Below are 12,426 nucleotides of genomic sequence, written 5' to 3'. Positions count from 1 at the left end.
ACTCTATAGTTAGGTGGGCAGACAAGCGATTCTGTGGATGCGGAAAGAAACTCGGAAGGTAGTTTGCCTCCCAGGTGCCAGGGTCCAGGATGTTTCAGATCACGTCCAAGATATCCTGAAGGGGGAGGGAGAATAGCCAGAGGTCGTGGTACATATTGGTACCAACGACATAGGTAGGGAGAGGAATGAGCTCCTGAAAAGGCACTATACAGAATTAGGAAGGAAGTTGAGAAGCAGGACCTCAAAGGTAGTAATTTCCAGATTACTGCCCGTGCTAAGCGACAGTGGGTATAGGAACAGATTGAGGAGGAGGTTAAACGCGTGGTTGAGGGATTGGAGTAAGGAGCAGGGATTCAGTTTTCTGGATCATTGGGGCCTCTTTTGGGGAAGGTATGACCTGTTCAAAGAGGACGGGTTGCACTTGAATCCCAGGGACCAACATACTGGCGGGGAGGTTTGCTAAGACTGTTAGGGAGAGTTTAAACTAGAATTGTTGGGGGGTGGGATCTGTAACTGGAGAAACTGGGGAAGAGGTGTTTGGCTCTCAAATAGAGGAAGCTAGAAGTACCACAGGCAGGTGATAGAGAAGGGAAGTGTTCAGAGAGGCTTGAGATGTGTCTATTTTAATGCAAGGAGTATTGTGAACAAGGTGGATGAGCTTAGAGCTTGGATCGATACTTGGAGCTATGATGTGGTGGCCATTACTGAGACTTGGGTGGCTCCAGGACTGGAATGGTTGATTCAAGTGCCGGGTTTTAGATGTTTTGGGAAGGACAGGGAAGGAGGCAAAAGAGGTGGGGGAGGGGTACTGTTGATCAGAGATAGTGTCACGGCTGCAGAAAAGGTGGACGTTGTGCAGGGATTGTCTACGGAGTCTCTGTGGGTGGAGGTTAGGAACAGGAAGGGGTCGATAACTTTACTGTGTGTTTTTTTTATAGGCCGCCCAATAGTGACAGGGTTATTGAGGAGCAGATAGGGAAGCAGATCCTAGAAAGGTGTGAGAATAACAGAGTTGTTGTGATGGGGAATTTTAATTTCCCAAACATCGACTGGCATCTCCAGCCAGTGAGGGGTTTAGAATGGGGTGGAGTTTGTTAGGGGTGTTCAGGAAGGGTTCTTGACACAGTATGTAGATAGACCTACAAGAGGAGAGGCTGTGCTTGATTTGATATTGGGAAATGAACCTGGTCAGGTGTCAGATCTCTCAGTGGGTGAACATTTTGGTGATAGAATTATGATCACTATCTCCTTTACGTTAGCACCGGAGAGACATAGGAACAGACAGACTAGAAAGGCGTTTACTTGGAGTAAAGGGAATTATGAGGCTCTCAGGCAGGAACTTGGAAGATTAAATTGGGAACAGATGTTCTCTGGGAGAAGTACGGAAGATTTGTGGCAAATATTCAGGGGGTATTTGTGTGGAGTTCTGCATAGACATGTTCCGATGAGACAGGGGAGTCACAAGAGGATACAGGAACCGTGGTGTACAAAGGCTATAATAAATCTAGTCAAAAGGAAAAGAAAAGCATACAAAAGGTACAGAGAGCTAGGTAATGTTAGAGATCTGGAAGAGTACAAGGCTAAAAGGAAGGAACTTAAGAAAGAGATTAGGTGAGCCAGAAGGGGACATGAGAAGGCCTTGGCGGGCAGGATTAAGGAAAACCCCAAGGCATTCTACAAGTACATGAAGAGTAAGAAGATGAGATGCAAAAGGATAGGGCCTATCAAGTGCAGCAGTGGGAAAGTGCCTATGGATCCGGAGGAAATAGCAGAGGTACTTAATGAATACTTTACGTTAGTATTCACTACGGAAAAGGATCTAGGGGATTGTAGTGGGGACATGCAGCGGCCTGAAAAGCTTGAGCATGTAGATATTAGAAAAGAGGTGGTGCTGAAACTTTTGGAAAGCATCAAGTTAGATAAGTCACCGGGACCGGATGAGATGTACCCCAGGTTGCTGTGGGAGGCGAGGGAGGAGATTGCGGAGCCTCTGACGATGATCTTTACATCGTCGATGGAGACGGGAGAGGTTCTGGAAGATTGGAGGGTTGTGGATGTTGTTCCCTTATTCGAGAAGGGGAGTAGGGATAGCCCAGGGAATTATAGACCGGTGAGTCTTACCTCAGTGGTTGGTAAGCTGATGGAGAAGATCCTGAGAGACAGGATTTATGAACATTTGGAGAGGTATAATATGATTAGAAATAGTCAGCATGGCTTTGTCAAGGGCAGGTCCTGCCTTACGAGCCTGATTGAATTTTTTGGAGGATGTGACTAAGCACATCAATGAAGGGAGAGCAGTAGATGTAGTGTATATGGATTTCAGCAAGGCGTTTGATAAGGTACCCCATGCGAGGCTTATGGAGAAGGTGAGGAGACATGGGATCCGAGGGGACATTGCAGTGTGGATCCAGAACTGGCTGGCCCACAGGAGGCAAAGAGTGGTTGTTGAAGGGTCGTATTCTGAGTGGAGGTTGGTGACCAGTGGTGTACCTTAGGGGTCTGTACTGGGACCCTTGCACTTTGTGATTTTTATAAATGACCTGGATGAGGAAGTGGAGGGGTGGGTTAGTAAGTTTGCAGATGACACGAAGGTTGGGGGTGTTGTGGATAGTTTGGAGGGCTGTCAGAGGTTACAGAAGGACATAGATAGGATGCAAAGTTGGGCTGAGAAGTGGCAGATGCAGCTCAACCCAGATAAGTGTGAAGTGGTTCATTTTGGTAGGTCAAATATATTGGCGGAATATAGTATTAATGGTAGGACTCTTGGCAGTGTGGAGGATCAGAGGGATCTTGGGGTCCGAGTCCATAGGACGCTCAAAGCGGCTGCACAGGTTGACTCTGTGGTTAAGAAGGCATATGGTGTATTGTCCTTCATCAATCGGGGAATTGAATTTAGGAGCCGAGAGGTATTGTTGCACCTATATAGGTCCCTAGTCAGACCCCACTTGGAGGATTGTGCTCAGCTCTGGTCGGCTCACTACAGGAAAGATGTGGAAGCCATAGAGAGCGTACAGAGGAGATTTACAAGGATGCTGCCTGGAATGCAGAGCATGCCTTATGAAAGAAGGCTGAGGGAACTCGGCCTTTTCTCCTTGGAGAGACAGAGGATGAGGGGGGACCTGATAGAGGTGTATAAGATGATGAGAGATATTGATCAGGTGGATAGTCAGAGGCTTTTCCCCAGGGCTGAAATGGTGGCCACGAGAGGACATAGGTTTAAGGTGCTGGGGAGTAGATATAGAGGAGGTGTCAGGGGTAAGTTTTTTTTTTACTCAGAGAGTGGTGAGTGCGTGGAATGGGCTGCCGGAAACGGTGGCGGAGGCGGATATGATAGGGTCTTCCAAGAGACTGTTAGGTAGGTACATGGAGCTAAATAAAATAGAGGGCTATGGGTAAGCCCAGTAATTTCTAGGGTAGGGACATGTTCGGCACAGCTTTGTGGGCCAAAGGGCCTGAATTGTGCTGTAGGTTTTCTATGTCTCTATGTTTCTAATCCATGTCAAGGACTTTAGTGGTGCCTAATCAGCAGATTTTTGCAGACTTTTGGATACCCTAACCACACCTTTAGTTAGTTTTTTTTGGATATTATACAGTATTATAATAAATTTGCCAGTGAACCTGGTAAGTTTCAGGGGTGCGTGGGAAGTCCTGACATGTTTCAGCAGAACATAGAAACTGGAGCCCTGGTGAGTCAGAAGCCAAAAATATCGAGATTTCTGAAGCGCAGATTATTGGAATGTTACTGTATATAGCCTAAAAAGATGGCTGGAAAAGAACTAAAATTTTACAAATTAGAGATAAACTAATCACAACACTATCAGTTTCTACAAATTGAATGGCAACTAGGAAAAAGAGAAAACTAATATTTACATACCTCAATCACATTCTCAGGATGTATCAACAGCTTCACTACCAATAAATTACTTAGTATACAAAAGCAAATATTGCAGATGTAAGAACTATACTATAAAAAAAATGTAAATATTCAATTAATGAGTAAAGAGAAACAGGGTTAACATTTCAAGGTGATGACTGGGTGTTTCTCCTGCATTTTCTGAATTATTTTGTGAATTATTGCTTTGAAGGCAACCACAGCAACCTATTTTACATACACCAAAGTATCTTGCAAACAGTAAATGAGACATATACAGTAAACTCCATTAATCCAGCACACTCAGGACTTTGCAGTTGCTGTTTTTTAAAAAAAAATCTGCTAATCCAGACTATTGGATGTTATCCTTATTTATACTCCAACACACTTTTAACCCACTTTTTAAGATGTTACACAGTAATTCATTTTCCAATGAACCCAGTAAGTTTAAATGGAGCACAGGAACCATGGCCCCAGTATGTCAACGGGAATGCAGGAACTGGGGCCCTAGTGAGGCAGATGTCGGACCATCAGGATTTCCAAACAACGGAATAGCAGATTTTTGTTTAACTGTAAACAATTATTGGTAGTGGTTTGTTATTGTTATTTGTACCGAGGTACAGTGAAAAGCTTGTCTTACAAACCGATTGTACAGGTCAATTCATTACACAGTGCAGTTACATTGGGTTAGTACAGAGTGCATTGATGTACTACAGGTAAAAAACAATAACAGTACAGAGTAAAGTGTCACAGCTACAGAGAAAGTGCAGTGCAATAAGGTGCAAGGTCACAACAAGGTAGATCATGACGTCAAAGTCCATCTCATCCTATAAGGGAACCGTTCAATAGTCTTATCACAGGGGGGTAGAAGCTGTCCTTAAATCTGGTGGTACGTGCCCTCAGGCTCCTGTATCTTCTACCCGATGGAAGAGGAGAGAAGAGAGAATGTCCCGGGTGGGTGGGGTCTTTGATTATGCTGGCTGCTACACCAAGACAACGAGAGGTAAAGACAGAGTCCAAGGAGGGGAGGCTGGTGTCCGTGATGCACTGGGCTCTGTCCACAACTCTCTGCAGCTTCTTGCGGTCTTGGGCAGAGCAGTTGCCGTACTGAGCCATGATGCATCCAGATAGGATGCTTTCTATGGTGCATCAGTAAAAGTTGGTGAGAGTCAAAGGGGACAAACCGAATATCTTTAGCCTCCTGAGGAAGTAAAGGCGCTGGTGAGCTTTCTTGGCCGTGGCATCTACGTGATTTGACCAGGACAGGCTGTTGGTGATGTTCACTCCCAGGAACTTGAAGCTCTCAATTCTCTCGACCTCAGCACCATTGATGTAGACAGGTGCACGTACACCACCCCCTTTCCTGAAGTCAATGACCAGCTCTTTTGTTTTGTTGACATTGAGGGAAAGGTTGTTGTCATGACACCATTCCTTCCTGTACTCCGACTCATCATTATTTGAGACACAGCTTACTACAGTGGTATCATCTGCAAACTGGTAGATGGAGTTAGAGCAAAACCTGGCCACACAGTCATGAGTGTATAGGGAGTAGAGGGCTGAGGACACAGCCTCGTGGGGCACCAGTGTTGAGAATAATCTTGCTGGAGGTATTGCTGCCTATCCTCAGATTGTGATCTGTTTGTTAGAAAGTCAAGGATCCAGTTACAGAGGGAGGTGTTGAGTTCTAGGTCTCGGAGTTTGGTGACAAGCTTGCTTGGAATTATTGTATTGAAGCAGAGCTGTAGTCAATAAACAATAGTCTAAATTAGCCTGATTCTGGTCTAGGAATGTTGACCAGAAGTTGTCAAGACTTCCTGTTCCACCTCAAGTGTTTTGGTACCTTAAATACTCACAGGAGCAGTTGCAACTAAAGGTAATTAGGTGGAGGTTTTGTGAGTAGTGGGAGGGTCAGGGACTCAAACTCAGTGACATCCAATTGCAGTTCATAAACAAGAAAATTAATTTTCTGCTTCCTATGGAGCCAAAGGATGTAGTTGAGGTTTTAAATGAATAGAGATGAGGTATTCAATGTTTAAGTGGGCTTGAAGTTGAATAACTCCCCAGGCCCTGATGAGATATATCCCAGGCTGCTATGGGAGGCAAGGGAAGTGATTGCTGAGGCCCTGAAAGATTTTTAAACCTTCACTGGCCACAAGTGAGGCACTAGGTGACTGGAGAATAGCAAATGTAGTACCCTTATTCAAGAAGGGCAGTTGGCAAGATGGACAGAGTAAAGCCAGATAATTACAAGCCTGTGAACTTAACGTCAGTGGAAGGGAAGTTATTGGACAAAATTCTGAGGGACACAATTAATCGAACATAATAGCATGGTTTTGTTTTGGGGGCATCCTCTCTAACTAATCTGATTGAATTTCTTGAAGAGCTAACAAGAGGTATTGAGGGCATTGCAGATGTAGTTCTGTAAGTAAGGCCTTTGACAAGGTCCCACATGGGCAAATTGGTTTGGTAACAGGAGACAGAAGATGATGGTGGAGGGTTGTTTTTACGAGAAGCCTGTGACCAGTGGTGTACCAAAGAAATTGGTGCTGGGACACTTGCTGTTTGTTATATACATTAAACGATTTGGACGTGAATTTAGGAGGTACAATTATTAAGTTAACAGACGTGACAAAATTTGTGGTCATGTTGATAGTGAGGAGGATAGTTGTAGACCACAATGATATTAATCAGTTGGTAAGATGGACAGAGCAATAGCAGATGGAATTTAATGCTGACAGGTGCAAGGCGATACACTGTGGGAGGACTATGTGCCGACGACACCACTGTCGTCGGATGAATCATAGATGGTGATGAGTCAACATACAGGAGTGAGATAGGTCACCTGGTTGAGTTGTACTACAACAGCAATCTCCAGCTCAATGTCAGTAAAACTAAAGAGCTGATTTTTGACTTCAGGAAGGGGGCAGGAGGGTGAATATACATCGATCTACATTGGGGGAAATCAGCAGTAGAGAGAGTAAGCAGCTTTAAATTCCTGGGTGTTAACATATTGGATGACCTGCCCTGGGTCCAGCACATAGATGCAAAGAGGAAGGCGGCACACCAGCATCTTTACTTTCTTAGGAAATTAAGGAGGTTTGGCTTGCCACTGAACTTCTAACAAACTTCTACAGATGTACTGCTGCAAGTATCTTGACTGGTTGCATTATGATCTGGTACAGCAATTCAAATGCGCAGGAATGCAAGAAGCTACAAAGAGAAGTAGACTCAGTCCAATACATTACGGGACATCCCTACCCACCATTGGTAGTATCTACAGGAGGCACTGCCTTAAGAAGGCAACATCCATCATCAAAGACCCAGACCATCTGGTCCAATGCCATCTTCTCCCAGCTACCAAAGGGCAGGAGTCCCACACCACCAGGTTCAAGAACAGTTACTTCCTTCAACCATTCAGTTTTTGAACCAACCTGCACAACCGTAATCATTATCTCAGTACAGCAACACTATGACTACCTTGCAGTACAATGGAACTTTTTTTGTTCCAATTGTGTCCTTGTAAAAATTGTGTGTATTTTATGTTTAATTTATGTTTTTCTTGTGAATGCTGCTCACATGATGCTATGTGCCCGTGACGCTGCAGCAAATAAGTTTTTTATTGCACCTGTGCATGTGACAATAAACTCAACCATGACTTTGATAAAATAAAACATACACAAGGAACGGTAGGGTGTTGTGACGTATTAAGGAACAGAGGGGCCTCTGTGTACAAGCCTAAAGATCCTGGAATGTAGAAGCAGATAGATAAGGTGGTGAAGGCAGCATACGGGATACTTGCCTTCATTTTCCAGGGCACAGAACAGGGAAGTTATGGTAGAACCTCCCCTAGTCTGCAACTCTCCAAGATATTTATGCTTGTCCAATTCTAGTGTCTTGCACATCCTGACTTTAATCATTCCATCAATGGCAATTATCCCCTCTGTTGTCCAGGTCCTAAGCTATGGAATATCTTGGGAACATTATCAAACAAAGTTTGTCACCAATTCACATAAGCAGATATTAAAGTGTTTGATGAAAAGGTTGATTCAAGAAATAAGTTTTGGGAGAAAAAAAAATGGAAAGCTTTAGGAAGGGAATTCCATAGGCTAGGATCTTGACAATTGAAGGTATAACTGCCAATGGTGCAGTGATTAAAGTCAGGATGTACAATATTGGAGGAGCATACATATCATTACTAATAATGACACACAATCCAATGGACCATCAAGTTGATGCTTCTCTGCTCACCAGCAATCTGGTTTCATTTCTCTTATTTACTTTGGGGGGTGTTTAACTGCATTAATCATAGTGTATTAATCAAGTTGTTATTGGACTATCCTGCAGCATTCTGTAGCACACTACAACCAGGCAACCACTGTTTACTGAAATTAAGCTGATAACTTACAGTGTCTGCAAATGTGACAGAGGCAGTAAGTCGCTCCACAGGTTCCATCACCACAACACAACACTGCCTCTCTTCACCAGTCATACGCTTCATCCACACTGACACTGGTATCTCCAGTCCGCCCTTGCCAATAATGTCAATCTGGAATCATGAATACAATAGAGAATGAGAAAAAGGATAACTATTGCTGGAATGCAGTTTTTTTAAAGTATAATTTATTGGTTAGTTTCATTCCTTTTTATTTCCTTATTTCACATTCTCTTCACATTAACCTACAGTGAAGTTTCTTAATTCCATTCCAAACCTCAAATAATAAATTTTCAACATGAGCTCAGACGGACATTTTTCTTCACAATAATCAATCTCCATCCCTCCCAAATTAGATTGAATGCCACAGTCTTAATAGAAACTACTTTCAGTGTAATTAAAATACAGGACTCTATTCAATACAAGAAAGACTTCAATCCAGTTATCTCGGCACTCAGTTGTGAAGCTTATTACATGAATGTCCCATCAAGTGCCATCCTCAGTCTGTAGAAATCCCACAGTATACTAAGGCCTGATCATACCCCTTGCATTCCACTGCGAATGCAAGGCTTTGCTTATGTTGTATGTAGAAACAGAACATAAATGGATTGTCCTGTTCCCACAATACAGTCCTTCCAACCTTCATACTATCGAAGGTTCCATTCAAACAGCCCTTCTTCTGAAATAGTTTATAGCAACATTCATGAAGAGTTAACAGTAAAACAAATGTATTACTGTCAGCACCACTTTAGAAATACAGAATTGGGGTGAAGACAAAGGTGGGCACATCCAATGAATGTACTGATATGACCACATACCACTCTTCCAGAGACAGTCACAACTTGTCCATCAACTTCTGGATGTTCTTCATACAGTGCCTCTTCCAGCACATGATTGGAATTTGATATGAGTAAAGATAACTTCTGACCAATCAGTTCTTTGCCACTATAACATAGCAGCTTACAAGCCACATCATTGGCTACCAGTATCTGTGGTGGCATGAAGAATAAAAAATGCGCATCAAAATCACAAGCTCTACCATACTGACAAAGTAAAGTTATTGCTATCTTCCCAGAATGACATAGCATCAAGAGGGATAAAATCAGATTCTTTGCTCTTATCCTCAGAATAATGATTCTACTAGGTCAATAAAAGGAGTTATGGAAAAGAACTGTTCCTTTATTGATTTTAAAAATGAGCCAGGTTAAGGGGGTGTTAAGCAGCATTTAAAACTTTACAGTATTTCAGCAAAATGTCATTTACTCAGACTTTGCAGATTCCAGCAAATATTTCCAGCTTGGTCTGTACACACAATGGAATGTGGTAGACGCATGAATGCAAGGCATATCAGAACGAACTATAACATAGTATGCTGCATATCCAGCCTTTAACTCAATAAGATAGAATAGGTACATTTACTGCTTTGGTAATTTATTACAAACAATTTAAGAAGCTTATTACAAGAAAAAAAGGTAATACAGTGTATGAAAAAAAATCAAGCAGTAAATGCTGAACAACCAAGGTTTCATCTAATACCTCTGTAGTCAGGCCGTCTATTGTAAGTATGGCTTTGTTAGGATTCCGAACTGTAGTGGGGAGAGTTGAGTTGTTGTCACCTCCTAAAAGATTCCAAAAGTTGCTTGATGCATTAGAAGCTGACCCAGGGCAAGAGAAGGAACCACTAAGATTCGGCAAGAGAAGATTTTGAGAAGCCACAGAAGAATAACTGTAGGAGTTCAGAGAATCACCTGTTGGAATAATAGGCAAGGTCATGCCAAAATCAGTCATTTTTATTTTCATATTTTCTAACATCTTTCTCCCCAGTTTACTGTTAAGAGGAGTGGAGTCTAGGTCAATACGTACAACTTCCTCCTCAACCTGCAAGACATTAAGTTGTCAATCTGTACCAATGCACATCCACCGATGGAGGAGAGGGCACTCACGACATGCCCCTCAAGGACAAGTGAAAGCATCAATCACATTAACCTCCTGGCAGCCCAAGCATTAAAGTATATCCTGAAGGCCAGAATGGCAACAGGACACACGGCAAGAACATAGCAAAGATCTTCCCAGATCATCACATAGACAACTCTGTACATAGGAATAAAATACTGTGTGGATTTTCCTATTGTGCATTTATTAACATAATAATCAGCATTTCAATTCCTTCAAATTTATTGCAATTGGAAACAAACCTATGCACTTCTAACCAAAGAATATTCCTGCACACTATGACAAAATAAAGCCTACCAGTAAAAGACTCCAAGTTCCAATATGTCCCTGGAGCTATCTTCTGGAGGGCAGGTTTTGCCATTCGTGGAAATGTTTTGCTGAGGTCAAATGAATCATTCAACTTCCTTTCAAGTCCAAACAGCTCTGCCCTTGACCGCTTGCCATTTTCCAAACTATCCGATGGAGATAAGGCTCTGCATCTGCCATCCAAGCAGCCCAGTGTTGAATCCATCTTTAGCACCAGCAGTTTTTCAGCAATGCTACGCAATCATTCACCTGAAATCCATAGATGAAAGTAAGCACAAGCAAAGACAAATTAAAACAATGCAGATATACCCAAGATCAAAACCAGAAAATGCTTGAAATACTCAGATTAGGCAATATCTATAGATTCCAAAAAAAGATGCTGTTGAAGATGGATGACTTTTCATTAGGAGTTTACAGTTTCTTGGAAATATATTTGCACTAATGATTTGGGGGTAATGGGCAATACCAGAAAAAAATAAATATTCATCGTCAGAGGCAGCAATACATATTCCACACCATCACTCAAGATCAGTAAGTAAACCATTGTTTCAATCCAAAGCAAGAGATTCTTTACCTCCAGAGATGAAAAGGCAGATCAACATCCCAACTCTTTTGTCCTACCATATAAAAGGGTAGTTAACATTCACCCTCACAGTACCAGCAGTCAAAGTATACCACAATCAGCAGCAGGGCAATGGGTGGTTGCAGAATCAATGTCCAATCTTATCTACACTACTCAGGACACAAGATGAAAGCTAATTTCAGTCAGCAGTATCCTAGCACATCCTCCTCTTCCACCTTTTGCAAAACTTAAACCTACTTCCTCCACAAAGCTTTGGTCATCTGCCCTAACATCAACAAATTTCTAATTTTGTTTAATAATCCTGGGCATTTTTACTGCAAAAGGTCATAGATTAAAAAAAAAGTTGTACATGGTCACTGAAATTATTGTTAATTCTTTTACTCCACACCCAGCCCTCCCTGACTCGGCTGTGATTACTCTCCTCTGTGGTCAAGCAGGGGATGGGCAAGTCACTATTGGCAATGGCTAGCCTGTTCTTACAGACATAGGTGCATTAAGTAGTACAGGACAGGGGTGGTCACTAGGGCAAGCAGCCAGCCTGTCTAACAGTTAAGACAAGAGTCAGAGCAGGGTATATAAAGTAACCTTGGCATTTTTCTACCTCCTTCCATACTTGGGGCAACCTTCCACCTCTCTTTGCTCTGGCCCTCTGTTCTTGCTCCCAACATCCCCTTCCCAACCCATCCAAGCCTTCCTGCTCAGAGGTAATCTCCACGTGCTGATGTTGAATGGCAATTCTTCAGCATCAAGGCAAGCCTGGGTGTGTGGCAGGTGGGTGCTGTGGCAGGCCCCAGGGCACTGCTGGAGGCAACAGGGCAGTAAAGCAAGAGATGGCCTGGGTAGAGCAGATTCTCTTCCTCATTCCCTATCCTTGCAGGCTCATCTCCCTTCCTTTCCTCTCACTTCCCTCACTCTCTCCCTTACTCTGGTTTTGCCCTGCTCTTGCAATGGCCTCATCAGTCCCCCAGAGCCAAGCTTCCCTTAGGGTCAGGCCAGACTGGACTGATGGCAGGTGGGTAACCATCAAATTGAGCACATCCTGCTTGCCCATCCATAAATGGCTCCAGTACTGTCAATTCAGAGGGAATGTGAAACATCCTTCTCAAATCTAGCCACCCACTGAAATTTATTGCCATCTTATACCCACTACCTAATGACACACAAGTCATTATCTCAAAAATGGTCCACAACAGATTCAATTTTAGTGCAGATTGGTGTCAAGCAAGGTTATATAAATACCTGATAATTCCCTCAGTCTTTCTCACTGCAATGTTCTGCTTC

At 42.9% G+C, this 12,426-nt stretch overlaps 1 protein-coding gene across 1 annotated transcript in view; it reads right to left on the bottom strand.

The window, feature by feature from the left end:
- Positions 1-10,757, bottom strand: part of pask (PAS domain containing serine/threonine kinase) — a 54,438-nt gene extending 43,681 nt beyond the window's left edge. The window contains 4 exon segments of the mRNA XM_052017700.1: positions 8,277-8,417; positions 9,122-9,292; positions 9,840-10,051; positions 10,554-10,757. Of these exon segments, the coding sequence (XP_051873660.1) occupies positions 8,277-8,417; positions 9,122-9,292; positions 9,840-10,051; positions 10,554-10,617 (588 nt within the window). The 5' untranslated portion in view covers positions 10,618-10,757.
- Positions 10,758-12,426: the final 1,669 nt, after the last annotated feature.

Source organism: Pristis pectinata, chromosome 6 (genome assembly GCF_009764475.1).
Source record: "Pristis pectinata isolate sPriPec2 chromosome 6, sPriPec2.1.pri, whole genome shotgun sequence".
NCBI classification, from domain to species: Eukaryota; Metazoa; Chordata; class Chondrichthyes; order Rhinopristiformes; family Pristidae; genus Pristis; species Pristis pectinata.
Note: the sequence above shows the minus strand (reverse complement) of the source record. Positions and strands in the feature narration are given on the sequence as shown.